Below are 16,090 nucleotides of genomic sequence, written 5' to 3'. Positions count from 1 at the left end.
TCTACAACTTAGAGCTGAAAGCAAGCTGCCAGACAGGTAGGGTGAAAGAGAGCTGCTTTACTATCTGCGAGGTAGCATCCTGTGCAGGAGCATACTGCAGAGATGAACAGAGATTGTGCTCCTCTTCCCCATCCCCTTGCAGTGAACTTGTTGACCTGTTGCTTGGCTGCCCTGGTTGCTGAAGTTCAGCTATAAATGTACAATGTGTGGTTCCCCGAAACCCTGTAACAAAGAAGGTGGCCTGAATTTTTGTTTTTTAGCAGTTTACAGTAAATGATGCACTTCTGTTTCTTAATTCTGCCCCAGGACTTCCCTGGTTGCTTACGTCTGTTGTTTTTTTAGTGAGTTCATAAGCTAATCTTACTGTCAGATTGAGAGTCAGAGACCATCTTGTCCTACCTGTACAGGGAGAGCTGTGGGCTTGTGGTGATGAACCTACAGTTTAAGATGTTACTCAGTCCTTTTTTGAGTTTCAGTCAACAATGGACAATTCATTAGGTCCCTGTAAGTTGCTTCAATGGCTAATTACTTGCACAGTTGCAGAAATAGTTCTTTAATTCTTTCTTACATTTTTTTTGAATTCGGGTTCCAGCTGTTGGATGTTATTACACCCCTCTCTGCCAGCCCCAGAACCATCTATTATCGAATTCCTACTCCCTGCGGACATCTTTAAAGACAGCGATCAAGTCAGACCCTTTGAGGGGCTTCGGGTTTTGTTGTTGTTTGTTTTTCAGAGATTACTTAGATTAAATTCCTCAGGGTTTCACTTGAAGATATTTCTGAACAGTTGCGGGTGTGTTTATGTTGTTTTGCTGAAGTGAGGTAACTCTTACAGTTGGTGGTGGTGCGAGTGCGGAGCGGGGCACATGGTGGCTCTCCCTCCACTGGAGTGCCGAGGCAGAGATGATCTGACCCATGTAATGATGGTTAAATGTGTCGGGAGCTGGAGCTGCATTGCCAGCAGAGCAGCAGCTCAGCTGGGCTCCGAGTCAGCTGCTCTCCGGTTTGCGGCTGCTTTTGTGCTGCAGGCTTAGGGGAAGATGCCGTCAATGATTGTGAAACCTTTTTATTCCTCCTGCATGGAGCGAGTGTTGGTAGCAGCTTAGCCCCTGATTTTACTGACCTTGGATAACACAGTGTTGGGGAACTTGAGGCCCTTTTTCAAGCAGAGTGATGGGTGCAGGGAAAGCCCACAACAGAGCAGTGTAAGCAGAGCAGTGGCTGCAGCCTCAGCACAACTGGGCTGGTGGGAGCTTTGGTGTGGAGAGACTCCACCACGTGTGTTTCAGTTGACAGTGCTGCTGTTACAGGGCGGGATGAAGCCAGTATGGTTCATCTTGAGTTTTACAGCTCTGTGAAGTGAATGTGGTGTGAAACGTTGCTGTGCTGCTTCAGGGGGTGCTGAGGGAGGTCTTTGTTCCTGCCTCCTGGGACCCATCTCTTTGCTGGTGGCATTATGGCCGCGCTGGGGAAGGCGGGAGGGAGTGCCTGCTGCAGCAGGGCGGGAGCCTCGAGCTGACAGCAGGAACACATTTGGGTGCTTGTGTACCTCAGAAAACTTGGGGCTGGGTTGCACTCCTTATGCTTGTATTTACAGCATGCTGTCTGGGGAGAGGGAGATGACTTCAGGCTGTTCACAGAAATACTTTGAGAGGGTGGCCTAGACCATAGGCCCAAGTCGTAATCTCCTTCCCTCCTGCAAGAGGGACTATAATTGGTGTGTCCCAGGCCATCGGTTCTACCTGGCAGTGGTCCCTTACCTGCTGCAGTCGACTACATGGTCAGCACATGCCTGTGTAAAGATCAGTTCTGTCAGCAGGCTTCACCCCCTCAGTACTGAAATGGTGAACGCTGCCATATGCTGCTTGCTGTGAGCTGTCCTGACAAAGTAGGTTTAAGTGGGATTAGTTTATTTGTGTTCCCTATGTTTTTGCTGTATTTTTAGTGGGGATAAAAGGGCCAGTGGGGTCAGGAACCAATGGGTGTTTTCATGCAACACGATCTGGTGGAGGAAGGATTTGTCTGTGGCTTCAGAGCAGGCCTGGTGTTTCACTGGAGAGCAGCCTGAGGCTGACAGGGCCTAAGGAAAGTGGCATGTCTCTGAGTACACCTTACTTTAACCGGGCTCGATCCTGACACGTCTTGCGTGTGCCTGGCTTAAAGAATTTATAATATAGGATGATGTTACTTCTTGTTAGGGTTTCTGTGTAACTTGTCTAGGCTCAGAGCCTGGGGTGTTGTGCCTGGTCAGAGGACTCTTCATCCTCTTCCTCACATTTGCTGACCATCATATTAGGGAAATTTGTACAAATGCTGGCGAAGGGAGCAAGCTGTGTCTGCAGGTCTGTGTCCATAAGGTGATGGCTGCTGGAGGTGCTTATGGCTGTTTCCTATCTGAGAATGGTTCCCTTGGGGATTTAATAAGTAGTTTCTGTGAAAACAGAAATGTGTGATGTCCTGCCAGGCCCTTAGTGGTGGGAATGTAAATGGGGCGTCTTTGGGCAAGCTTTGTTAAAATCGTGTAGGCTGCAGCCCTCTCGTGTTTAGTGTCACTTCTGGTTAGAGCTGAAGTTAAGTTGGCAGCAAAACGACAAGCTGGAGTTGCTTGCGTAAACCTCTGTTGACAAAATAGCTGGATGTACTAGTCCTTTTAAACTGCTTGCTTGGAGATGGGGTTTTTTTTATCTTTCTGGTTGCTGTGGGTGTTGAGTTACAAAACTTGCTTTCTTGGCCCAGAGCTGCCTCAACTCTAAAGCTTCCCTGGGCATAGCTCAGCCTTCTTCAAAGTATAGTAGTTTGTACCTTATGCGAAATGTACATCCTGCTGCCAACGCACTGGCTGCTTTCACTGCGCTCATTGTGTTGCCCTATTTTTTTTTTATTCTTCCCAAGTAATTTGCCATATAAGGTTGACTGGGGGGGGAGTGTTGGAGGAGTGGAGGGAATATGATGTTTTTGATCACAATTCAGCAGCTGAATGCCTGTTAAGATACTAGAGGAGCAAAGAAAAAGCTATCAATGGTCACCCTAAACTGTGGTCTTTTTTTTTTTTTCATCTTCCCCCCCCCCAAGTTGATTGTATTGGTCACTTCTTTGACATGGGATAGTGTAAACTCTTCTGCCTCCTGCTGGGAATCGTTGATGAGGCTTTTGGGTTTCCAGTGCTGCATGGCAGTATGCTGTGGTACATTACCTAAATAAGGTCTGCTTAGAAATGTTAATTTTTTTGCTTGGCAATGATGTAGCCCTTGAGGAATTCAAGGGCAAAAATGCTCAAATTATGATTTTTTTAAAGACCCCAAGACAATTATAGGGCTTATGAAAATATGACTTACCTGATCTCACTTATGTCTTTATATCAATTTGCTGACTTAATTTATTTGAATACTAAAGGCTTTGGGGAAATGCTTTTCCAGGGAATTAATCTTTTAACTAAAGCAAGTACCAAGTATGACATGTGCTACTATTCCTTTTGACAATATAACATTTGTCTCCTAATAATAAAGTAGAAAACATATACCCTATGGGCCAAATTCCACTTGGCTTTATCCGTAGTTAAATTCAGAATAACTTCCATGTTATCAATGTACAGCCTCGTTGTAACATTTTAAATAAATGCAAATCACTAAACCAGAAGGGGGGGAAAAAAATCCTAAGCCAAGAGGCACAAATCAAGGCCGAAATGGCAACAAGAGAAATTGACTCACAAAACTTAACCTCTTAAATTTATGCAACATTCAATTTAGTTGGGTCTTCCCCCAAATTATCAGAGAGAGCCCTTCCTGGCTGTGATAAACTTCTCTGTAAGCAAGTCCTTATGAGGATTTTAACAGATAAGTTTCGCCTTCTATCTTAACACCTGGTACAGAGCTACTGCTGTTTGTAAGATAAAGTATTAGAGGGACTCATGCTCCAGTTTGGTGATGATAGTTATATTTCTGTTCTCTGTTACAGCTTTTTTTTATTATTAAAAATAATCTGTGTAGCCTTAGGCTTTGGGGTTTTGTTTGTTTTGGTTTAGTTTCAAATGCACACAACTAATATATTTTCAATTTCTGTCTCTTCTAGGATGACAGCGATGGGATTCCCTGGTCAGAAGAGAGGGTGGTGCGGAAGGTCCTTTATTTATCTCTGAAAGAGTTCAAGAACGCACAGAAGCGGCAGCATGGTGACGGCATTAGTGGGAGCCTCAAGGCAGTGAACGGTGAGCTGCCTCTGCAATACTACTGGAGGGACTCTGTCCTTTTCAATGTATTGGTTCTGTTGTAGGGAGGAAGGAGACCAGTGCACCATTGAGCATGCACTGTGTTCTTTTGATCTGCACAGAACTTGTTTCTGAAGTGCATAAAATGCCCAGGTTCAACATTCCATGTGTTTCAGTTTCTGGCGAACCAGTTGGAATCAGGATTGGGGTGGAGGGTAGGTGTCAGGCAGGAGGACAAGGGACAGGACGTCACTCAGTAGAAAAGGAGGCACTTCTGGTCAGACTGCTCCTTGATGTGCTGAGTATGTCGACAGAGAAGGTATCCATTTAAATGTTATTGGATTCAGTTGTCTTGCGGGAGGTCAGTTGGATGGAATTTATCTACTCGATGTCATTTGGATGCAAGTAACTGGCTAACCAGGATCTGTATCTCTGGAGTGGTATCATTCCACACTGCCTGTTGTCTAGAGGTGAAGTAGCACAGGGCTTACATAAAAAGACTACAAGGATTGAGAGGACACAAATGCTGGAACATTGGTTTCCCCTAGTTTAGCAGTTCACAGAGCAGTTGTTTAGAGGTTTTGAAAGGAGATGCAGACAAGCCTGATGGCAGGGGGTTGAAAAGAGTTTAATTTTATTTATTTAAACCTTTGGCCAATTATTATCTGTTGCTCTCCTTTCCCTTACAGCTTGCTATAAAAAGCCATGGTGTCTTGAGAGGTGAAGATAAAGTGTGTCTCTTAGATTCACTCCCTGACACAGGACCCTTTCCTGAAAAGGCTTTGTCATGCTGGCTTGAGCCTTGAAAGTGATGACTGGCAGGATTCAGATTTCTGAGCAGGCTTATGGTTTTCTCTTTAGTCACAAGAGCTTATTTGTTTCTTTATGGAGGTTAATGGCAGTTCCTTTTAGGCATGTGCATAACTATACATGTGCTAATGCATTAAAGCAGCAGCTGGGTGCTTACTTGGTAGGTTATTCATATTTATGTGTAGCCTGACATGGTGAGTCAAATTTCACTGCATTTTCACTGAGTGTTATTGCTGACAAGACAAAAACCTAGGGGAATGGCTGGATGACTATAGGCAGCATGATGAAGTTACTGTATTGCGTAAGCAATTGCAAACTCCTTAATGTGGTTAAAGAAGACCTTAGACTTCTGAGTTCAGTAATAATACCAAATACTGATCTGATGGGAAGGGGCATCTATCTTTAAGAGCAAGCTAATAATAAGCTTGGAGGTGTTCACAAAACAGTTCTGGCTTTTTTCCTTCCAACACCTCTGCATCATTGATCTTCTGTCAAACACAGTTGCTCTTGGAAAAGTTTCTTATTCCATTGTGGGGGGTTTGTTTAGTCAAAGGAGAAAAGTCTAAAGGCGTGAAGCACAGTAATTGTATGTTAGGAGGCTTTGATGGTGTGCCAGGTTACAGGATGACTGAGGTTTGTATGGTGTCTAGTTTCTCCAAAGCTTAGATAAAAAGTGAGTTGGCTGGGAATGCTGTGTTTATGCAGGTACCAGCCACAGACTATGCCACCAGCTTCTTGTGGTAGTGACATAGATCGCATCTTCAGAGCTCGCCTCTCCCATTGAGAACTGTGGTCAGTGCTTCTTCTTCTTCTTTGCAGAAGCAGGTGATCGGTTCTTTGGGGTTTTGGCGGTGGGGTTTTTAGTTGGTTTTATTTTCCAGTGTGAATGATACTCTGTGTTACTATTTTTGTTTGCTTGAATGATTTTTCAAATGTCCTGTCTCAGTGCTGCTCTATTTCAACCTCATGGCCCAAAAAGCTGAGTTTTTTTTAATCCACTGATACTTGGAAGAATGTTTCATTGTACAGAGGGGAAAAAAAGGTTTGCAAAAGGGAGGAGGATTGATATTGTACAGTGACATTAAGAAAATCAATTTGAACATGCAATTTGTTCATTAAATCTTAAAAAAAAAACCAAACCACTGTAGCCATATATTTACAAATTGACAGGTCTTTGTGTACAGAGGGAGAAGCAGGTTGTCCTGAGAAATTACTGTGTTATTCTGAATTTAGGGAAATGTAGTATTTTAAGGGTGAGCCTTAGATACGTGATTTCATATTGTTTGAATAAAAAGTATTTCCTTCCATTTGTCCTTTGTTACAACATGCAGGGTAAGAGCAGTGTTTCTTGCACGTTACTCCTAAAAGTAGCATGCAGTTAAATATAGTTTTATGTGAGTGGTATCTTTATTAATATTCAGCACCCACAGCTGTTGGGGAAGGCATCTGGGGGGAATGTAGCTGAAATAACTTGAAGTTAAATGTGTTCAGTGCCTCTGTAAAGCTGGGCTCCTCTGGCTTGAACTCTGGTTAGGGTGCTTTGCCTTGCAAAGTGTAGGATTTGTGCTGCTGTCCCTAGTGAACATTAAAAGGGTATTGCTTCTTCAGCTGTTGAAAGTCACCTTCTAGTACCTGGCAAATTTTAACTGTTTCCAGGGGTGGAAAGGAGGGGTCTGAAGGGTATTCAAGGTCTCTGAGCTTCCTGTTCATTTTGGAAATGTGGTTTGGTTTCACATACTTCTAAGAGTTCAGGGGACCACAAACAGCTAGGTAGAAGGATTTGATCTTAGTGCCACCATCTGTAGTGCAGAGAGTTTCTTTGTTCTGGTTTTATAACTGTCATCCCTGAAATTTATTTATTTATAGACTTGCAATATATAATTTGTTTTAGTTGAAAGTACTTATTTTTGGCTACAGAGGAAGGTAAAATACCAACCTCTTGCAACTGATGTCTTTAAGAAGTTTTTATGGATTTGAAGTGGCTGAAGTTGCATAAACATGCTACAAAAATTGCTTTGCCAGCGTTTGCCAAGCTACAACTAAATGTGTATGAAAATGATTGTCAGTGGTATTTCAGATGGTGAGTACGGTAGTATTGTTAATGATTTTATAGCTGGAGTACTGGTGCCTCTTTGATTGATAGTGAGAAAAGCAAGTTAATTTTAAATGTGAGAGATGAACCCATTAACAGGAGTCTTTTCTGTATTAAAGTTTCTGCAGGCTCTAAGATGTGCTGGTGGTGGCACAGAGACAATTAACTTTCATGCCTCTCCGAATAATAAAAGAAAAATAAAATTTAAAATAAATAAATAAATAAAAATTTAAATGATGTGTGGAGATTATATGTATAATAATAACTTGGCTGTCTCCACCTCGCTATTAAAGATATTTGTTATCATGAAAACAGCCCTGCCATTTTCAGTGTGTGGCTGAAACCCTGTTTCTTAAGTATCCCCAACTAAAGTAGTGGGTTTTTGGGGGTGGTATGGTATGTTTGCAGGTCTTCTTATTTCTAATCTTTTTATATCTTCTTTTCACCTGATAATTTTTGCTTTCATGTTTGTGCTGCAAGTTATTTTTCATTTTAACTGTTTTTCTGCTTTCTTTACTTTTATTCCCTCCTCCCAGCTAGAACGATTTCAGAGAAAGGTCGATGGTGTATTACAGCCATTGTATCAATGGATATATTGCATGAATGTTTATGTTCTGGTGGAAGGTACCCCTGCCCATTGTAGGGGGGTTGGAACTAGATGATCTTCAAGATCCTTCCAACCCAAACTATTCTGTAATTCTGTGTTGACTCTAGTTACTTACAGATTACAGAATGACACCCTACAGTATGCCTTTGTTTGCTACAAGTTCCTCTCCAGCAGCAGGAATATAAAATCTGAGGGAGGTGCTTCTGCAGGTTGTCAAGAAACCCTCTGCAGCCCTAAATGGGATACTGAACTCTGATTATAGAAACAAGGTCATGTGCTGGAAAACCCAGAGGGACCTCTTTAGTGATTTTGATTACTGTTGCCTGTCATTTGTGTTAGGATTTTAAGAATAGGGATTGGTGTTTGGAATAGTGATACCAGTTTTCAAGGATCCTCCTCTAAAAGGAAAACTAATTCCTGTGGGAAATTGTTTTCTTCTCATGTAGCTTAGAATGTGAGATAAGGCTGTAAAATGGGCAATGAAAGATGTATTTATTGCTTGTGTTCTGTTTATGAGAATAAATCCAGTATCCTCAGAAGATATCATAAAGCAAATTTTTATGATGTAAAATCTTAAATTCATTTTCAAAACTTGCGATAAAGAAATTAGTGATAGGGCTAGTGTTTTGTAAGTGAAAGAAGTGCCAAAGTTTTCTTGTTTGTTGAAGGCGGTTAGTTTATCTACAGACAGGACAAACGAGACTTTAGAATCATTCAAGCAGATCGTGCATTTTCGCAAGATATACTTTGTCCTAGAAAGGTGTCATGGCAATTTGCAAATGTGCCAGCTAGGTTAAGCTTGTGGCAAAACATGAGCTAGTTGGGGAAATCAAATGCACAGGAGGGAATGCTTTGGTTCAAGACAGAAGTTGGAAGTCTTGCTCGTTTAATAAATAGAAATAAGTAAAAACATGTAATTTTGCTATTCTGTGAGATTTCACCTTGCATTTAGGGTGGTTAAAGTAATTTATTCATTTTATGTGTGTTCTTTAAACAGAAGGAACAATGTCAGTGCTGTCATGGAGGTAGCTGTGGTCCATAGACAGCTGTGGTGCCCTTTACTCCCTAGTGTGTTGATCTGCTCCTGCCCTCAGCTGTTCACACACAGAAGCTAAAGTGGCTTTTGTTGGAGTTTGCTGGACTTCTGTTGCTTCTTCCAAAACTGACATGTCTCTGCACATAGAGGCAGGAGCCTCTGAGACAGCATGTTGTGGGACTGTGGTGTGGGACCCAGCAGCAGCAGTCTGCTCTGACACCTGAGTCTGCCCACTGCTTGGCTGCTGCACTGGCTGGCCAGGCTGGCTGGGGCAGGCAGCAGTGCTGTCTGGAAATAGCTGGTTTTGTCATTGCTGCACAGATTTTAAAGTGTTTCCTGTTTGCTGCACAGGGGTTTCTGTCTGCATTCCCCAGTGGGCCATGCCGAAATAGAGGTCCCCAGTGTAGGGTGAAGTGGGGTTGGATTCATCTGTCTCCATCTTATTGGAGAAACTTCTTTCCCTGGCTATGTAGGTGGTACCCCAGGCATTGTGTAAAAATTGCAAGAGATGCGGTAGAAATGCTTAAGCACAGCTAAGCCTGATCCTTCAGCTCAGTGCCATGCATTATTTGCCAGAAGCTAAATATGTGAGAGCGGCTCAGCAGCCATCACGGCAACTACTTCTCTGGGCTGAGGCCATGTCTGTTTTCTTCCCTTCCCACTCGTGCAGATGACAGCAGTCCTCAGGGAAGTGCTGTTGTCTCAGCTGCGCCCCTATGAACCCAGAACCACATGCCCTTCCTTCCTCCCTGATGCAGACATATAGGCTGGACTACCAACCAGCCTTTAATTTTGAGCAACAAAGTGGCCCTCTTCATTCACTATGATGGTTCAAATATACCGGTAACTTAATTTCTCTTATTTTTGAAGGTTGCAATTAGGTACTGGAAGGAGGTTTTATGCGAACATTTGTCTGGGGAGCTTTTCACTCCATCAGTGATGTGAAATTGCATTTGTTGACAGTGGGTAATGTCTGTCTGTCTCCTAAGCTTTAGGAGAAGATGGTAACTGTGCCAAGGACCCTTGTCTGTAAGTGGATTTTTAACATGCATTTACAGAAACAGAAATGCCTCTTTCAGCTTTGCAATATTTCCTCTTTACATTCAGAGTAAACAGCCTTTCTGGCTAGTTTTAAACTGTGATTATAGATGTTTTCACCTAAAGGCTCTGAAAATAAGCATTTGAGCAGATTTGTCATGGCATTAAACATCACTTTCACTTTGGTGCTTGCTGTCAAGTGAATTTAAAGACTTAACAAATAAATAACAGGATGCTGGGATTGGGCTCCATTGAAGATTCCCAAATCTCCTTTCCTTTCTTTGTTTTTTTTTAGAACAGAATTCATATTTGAGCCTGCCAGGGTCTCACTTGTTCATCGGCTGACACAGGCTCTTTTCACCTTTTCCATCATCACAACTTACAAAAATTCTGCAGACCAAATTACACCCTCGGTGATCTCTACACAATTTGATTATGTCCAAATTGTGCTCCTGTCTTAACACAATTTTAGTGTTTGGCAAGACTGCCAGAAAATTTCCTCTTGCAGGACGCCCGTCATCCGTTTTCTGTCAGACGTAACAGAGGTGGATATTTTTTTAACCAGAGAAACAGGAATTTCATCATTAATATTCTTAAAAATTCATTTCATGGCCTTTTAAAAGGAGTTGCTGTTGCCCCTGAGTGTGTTTCTAGTCAAGTAATGTAGTCTAAAAATAATTTTACCTCCCTGCATATTGCTAATTGTGAGTGATGGAAAAAGAAAATGGCAGTGAAGAATCTGCAGAGGAGCGTGCATAATCTGTAAGAGTCTGAGTTACTGTAGGTCTAAAAGAAATAAGGTGAGGAAGAGTGGGCAGGAGGTGAGCAGAGGCTAATGGGTCTGATTTCCTTCCTTTCACCTCCTGTCTTGTCCTGTCTGCCATTTGACTGCCCATGCAGTACATATGGTTCAGTGTACTAATATACAGAAAACTATACCAGAAGAATAATTAAAAGAAAAGATATAGTTTTCTTCTAGTTCAGTAAACTACACAGTGTCATCAAGAGGTCAGAGGAGCACTGAGTGCTTATTTTGGGGAAAATGGAGAGCCAAAGTATACAGCCCATACACACCCCATTTGATTGTAGCAAGCTTCTCTGTTAGCAGTCATCTTGTCTAGTCACAGCCTTAGATGCTAGAGGGGACAACAGTTGCCAGAATTAGGAGCAAAAAGGATGCAACTTAAAAATTCATTGCAAAGTGCTTTGCAACTGTAAGGTGTTAGATTTATGTATTTCTTAACCAAGACAAAACCCACACGCAGAAAAAACACCCCCACCACTGATGTACTAGTGAAATTCATTGCATAGACTGTACATGCGGAAAAAAAACCTGCCTTAACCCTACAGGGGACAACAGTTTTATTTTGTTTTCCTTGAGTCAGGGTCATTCTGCATAGCTGCTGCCTTGGCTTTGTTGGTTTGTATCAGCAGTCTGGGGAGCACTCTTGAGTGTAGACAAGGAAACTGCTTCATTCTGTCTTTGGCAGCCCTAAAAGTCACCAACTAGCCTAAGTTTGCACCCTGACATCTTTTTGACTGGTACATGCAGCTGGAAGGATGGTGGTGGTTTTATGCGGTAGGATTGGCAGCTCTGACAGAAATTGTACCTTTTGTCATTTCTAGTTTGCTTATTTTAGAAATGAGAGTGAGACATAACTTTAGCAAAGCTGGTTTTTTACTGTAATCTGAAGTGAGATGCACCACTTTGTGTTCTAGCTTAATGATTTCTTTATTTGGCAGATAAAGAGGCTTAAATTTGGGTTTAGTTTTGTTTTGGTATTTTTAATGACTAGATTTTTATTTGGATGTTAAAAACCATATCTGCTTAGAGCATTATCCTTCAAAGGTACAGGCTGGGCTGGATGAAGTTCATGCCAACCCTCTGCTGAGATGAGAACTGATGGTTGATGCTGGCCATTGTTAAGTTGCTGTTAAGTGATAAAACCAAAGTTAAACAGCTGTTAAAGGTAGTGTAAACGATTAAGTTCCATACCATTATTTGCCTGGTGGATTGTGCTATTGAAAGGACTGGAAAACTTGCACAAAATGCAGACATGAAGTGGAGAAGGCACTGCATAAGCTTTGCAATCCAGCAGTATGCTTAGACAAAGTGAGCACAGTGCTTCTCTGTTTAAGGACAATATTTCTCAAAAGGCATGGGAGTGGGGAGTACACTACCTCTTTCTCTCTGATGGCCAATGCTCATCATTATTATTGTTTTAGGGTTTAATAAAAAGTTCTTGTGGATATCAAAGGTCTGCAGGTGGCATTCTGTAGGTGTTGTAAAGAGGGTTTGAATTTCAGTATTCCTGTTGCTCTCCTGTTGTCCCTGATTAGCAGAAGGAAACTGCATTTAACAACTAGTGGTTTTAATTTGAAGGATGGGCAATAAGGAATATAACTAGAAAAGCAGCAGGGAAAAAAAATCAGTTGTTGAAATAGCATACTCTATTAAGAAAACAGGAATGCAACAGGGAATAAAATCCGTGTCCCAAGTAATGGCAGAGAGATGTTTCAGTCATACACAGTCTGTGTAATACAGTTTACTGTGTTCAGTTCCAGGGAACTGTATTTTCTGGAACTGTGTGTGTACTTAGCTTTGAATAAGGCTTTTGCTAGTCATTTCTACACTATAGTGTTGAGCTGTTAGTGGAAGACTACATTTTTATGGAGCACTTTCAGAGTATTAGAGGGAATACATTTTCTGTCTTCAAGGGCCTGTCTTGTGTCTTACAACCTCTACAGCAGTTTTTCCTTGACGTGGGGGGCCTCTTAGAAGGGGCTTGCTATTTGAAAGAGTGGAAAGAGTTTGAGAACTGTTTGGGTCCAGCAGGATGTTCTTAAGGCCATTAGACTGTTTAATCAGAGCAGATGTCATGTGTGCTGTAAACCTTGTTGTGTTAACTCTGGCAATAAAGTGGTTTTAAAAGAAAAGTAGAGGTTAGTGACAGATGGCTGTAACTGCTGATGGGCACAGTAGCCACTTGTGCAAGTTGCCTGATACAGCTGCAAAGGCACCTTACTTTTCGCCTCAAATACCTGTCATTACCCGTGTTTCCAGGCTTTGACTTGTTAAGCGGATTGATTGCCAGTCAGAATGGATTTGGAGATCCTTGTAGTGACATGGAGTAAACCAAAAACATCAATAGATTTGTATCTCATTATTTTAGGTGTCATCAACACACACTTGAATGTAACATTTATGCTGTGGAAAGCAAGAAAATCAGTTGCCTTTTTGAGCAACAAAACTTCAGGAATTGCTAGCGTTCATTTCACAGCTCGTAAGAGCCTGGGACATCGGTCTGCGCTCCATGTTTTGGTTTGGTTTTGGTGGGATCTCTCTGACTGAAAATCTCCAAGAAACTGCTGAAATAACTGCTGTCTTTTGATTGCTGTGATGATGAGGGGTTCATCACATAGCAGACACTTCCCAGAGCCTGTGGGTGAGTGTTTCCCCCAAAATAAATATAGCTCAGCACGTATACTGTTAAGTCACAGCAGATTGCTCTGCATCGTAATAAATGCATATGCATTTGAAAATCTTTTTTGTGTGTCTGTCTAGCATAGATTTTATTACATGCAGTTAATGTGATGTTGTATCCAGAATTAGTTGAGTACACGTTTCTATAACCTGCCTTTGATGTCCTTTATTTTCCACTTTAAGTGAATTTCATACCGTGAAGGGGGAGTCCAGTCAAAGGTGTAGATACAGAAGAAGCCTTGTGTTTAGGGTGACAGGATTACAGTGACAAGCCTGATTTGCGAGTGTTGTTTCTGGTACGTATGAAGGAGTTTCTAGTTCTGAGAGCTATAGGCAGCTAAATTGCTACCCTTATCCATCCTGTTTTCTCCCTTCACAAGACTGTTAGCATTGCAATTGCAGCTGGGACTGTGTGATGTTTCAGATCTGTCCACTAAGAGGCTAACTCATTCCAGATAAGCCTTGAACAGACAACATTCATTTTTTATATTGCTCAGAATTTCCTGTGCTTTGTTCTGCATCTGTTTGTGAAAGACTACGTTATCTTTGAAAGCCTTCATCTTGTTTTCTTTATTCAAGCTATATGCTAAAATGGAAAAAGGGATGAGCTGGAAGGAGTCCAGCTGGAGCAATCTGCCAAGGATCCCATAGCAGGACAGAGCTGAAACCTATTCAGCTGACCTCTGGTGCAATTTGGGAAGCCAGGCGATAAACCACTTTTCCTGCAAAAGATTTGGCCTCAGCCAGCTGCTCTAAGTAATGCTCAAAGACTGCATCAGCATTTAATTGCATTTTTCTCTTCATTTACTCATCCCTCGCTTAGCTTCAGTAGTGGTACCTTAAAAATGTTTCTGTTCAGCCTCTTCCTATTCTTCGTGTGCATATGTGTAAACAGTTGTGTTAGAGGTAGATCATACCTTGACATGCTCTGTTTTAGCCAGGATGCCTCAAAAGCAGGTTCTTCCTAAAACACCTCTCAGACAATGGTTGTCATCTTTGATGCTGTGAAAGGTAAAAACGATTCATTCCCAACTGTTTTTGAAGGTGTTCTGTTTACTGTGGCTGCAAAGCACCCTTGTGTTTTTGTCATGCCTACTGTTTATGTGGAGAGATGTGGAAAGAAACTTTAAAGTGATGAAAATGGCACAGGAGTAGATTTTTTTCCCTTTGTTCACAACGGGAGAATTTTCTTTCTGCTTCAGGGCAGAAATGCTGTCACAATGTAGCAAGAGGGTGCTAGAGCAATGATAAAAACATGTCCTTTCGTACAAGGCATTGAGAAAAACCATCTGGGTCGCACTGATGGGTACACATGCAGGTACACACGGAGAGGGTTGAAGAAGAATTTCATCCCCTTCTGGATTTTTTTTTCTTTATTTGGACTCCCTGCTCCCTTGCTGTGATGTTGGGATCTCGTTTCAAAGCCTCAGGCTTTCCCTGGATCTCTGGCTCTGTATGCCAGAAGGAAGCAGGAGAGTTGCACAAAGCACTGAGGCATCATACAAGAATGGGCTGGGGTTGGAGAGAGACATATTTCTCTTACACAGTCTGTAAGTAGGGCTCTGTTTCCCTTCCCTCCTGTTTGTTCCTGTGGCACATCTGTCCAGGAACATACTCTTTCTCTTCCAAGGAGAAGAGTCACAATTCTTTTCTGTAACATGACAATCTACTTGACAGGACGGGAAGAAAGTAACTTCATAATTTTGCCAAAATTATAAAATCTGATGCTTTTTGCAGTAGTTGTTCTGCCTCTGCATCTCGGGGAGTGGGGAGGTGGGTGGGAATCAGCAGCAATTACCTCTAGGTGGAAGCCATGAATAAAGGTAGAAGTTACCAGAATGTGGCTTGAATTCTAAATCTTCTTGAAACATAGCTGTTGCTACTCTTCTCTCCCCCCCCAATCAATTGAAAATGGCCTTTTGTGCAGCCACAAGCTCTGTGATTAGGGACTACTTGTCAAGTTTTATTTAGATGGAAACCTGTCCCAGAAGCTTTACCTCATCTCATTGTCCTGCAGGGATGAACTTCAAATGCCAGTTTACATTTGCCTGGAACTGACCGTCTGTAATTGAAATGAACAGGGCTGTCTTATCTAAGTAGATAAACACAGCTCATTTGCAATTGTAGATTTAAATGTACTCTTTCATAGATTACCTTTGCTCAGTATGGGGGTGGCCTTGAATATTTAAAGTCTCATTAACAAGAGACCAGAATTAAAGAGTAAAAGTTCTTTGTGAAAGAGAGGTTTTTAGCTGCAAGCTGATGTTGATCTCTCCTAGGCTGGAGGAAGACTGTTACAAAGTCTTCTTTATGCCAGAATGGCTGGTACTCCAATAAAACTGGCAGGCAAAGTCTTGAAGGTTGATTAACATCCAGAGCATAACACAGCATTATATACAAATACTCTGCTCATAAAGTAAATAAATGGGCCATTAGTTAAGGCATTGCTTGGTGCAGAAAAACATATTTCTTTCTGTTATGGATCTATTTGTATGCCGTCAACTGCCTGGAAAGAAGACTTCTTTTAGAGTAATTGTCTGATTGGTAAAAGGAGTTTTTAAGATATCTTCTGTGAACTTGAATACTGGAGTTTATGGGGAAGATAGTTTTGTAGTCCTTCAGTGTCCCTGGCATAGTTGGATATTGAGATAAAGCTGGATTACCATCTGGCTGCATCAAAATTATAACTGCTAAGGAAATTTCTACTTAAAGCTTCTCATATCATCTTGGACCCAGTGGGGATAGTCTCATGAAAACTAAATTTGCAGGGAAACTTAAAAAGGACCAGACCGCTGAGAAAGACAGACTGCTCTTCAGTT

At 41.8% G+C, this 16,090-nt stretch overlaps 1 protein-coding gene across 1 annotated transcript in view; it reads left to right on the top strand.

The window, feature by feature from the left end:
• JARID2 (jumonji and AT-rich interaction domain containing 2) overlaps positions 1–16,090 on the top strand; it is a 217,323-nt gene that overhangs the window by 89,016 nt on the left and 112,217 nt on the right. Inside the window, exon 2 of the mRNA XM_005149879.3 lies at positions 4,069–4,204. Within this exon, the coding sequence (XP_005149936.2) occupies positions 4,069–4,204 (136 nt within the window). The remainder of the gene's footprint in view (positions 1–4,068; positions 4,205–16,090) is intronic.

This window comes from Melopsittacus undulatus, chromosome 1 (assembly GCF_012275295.1).
Source record: "Melopsittacus undulatus isolate bMelUnd1 chromosome 1, bMelUnd1.mat.Z, whole genome shotgun sequence".
Lineage (NCBI taxonomy): Eukaryota > Metazoa > Chordata > Aves > Psittaciformes > Psittaculidae > Melopsittacus > Melopsittacus undulatus.
Note: the sequence above shows the minus strand (reverse complement) of the source record. Positions and strands in the feature narration are given on the sequence as shown.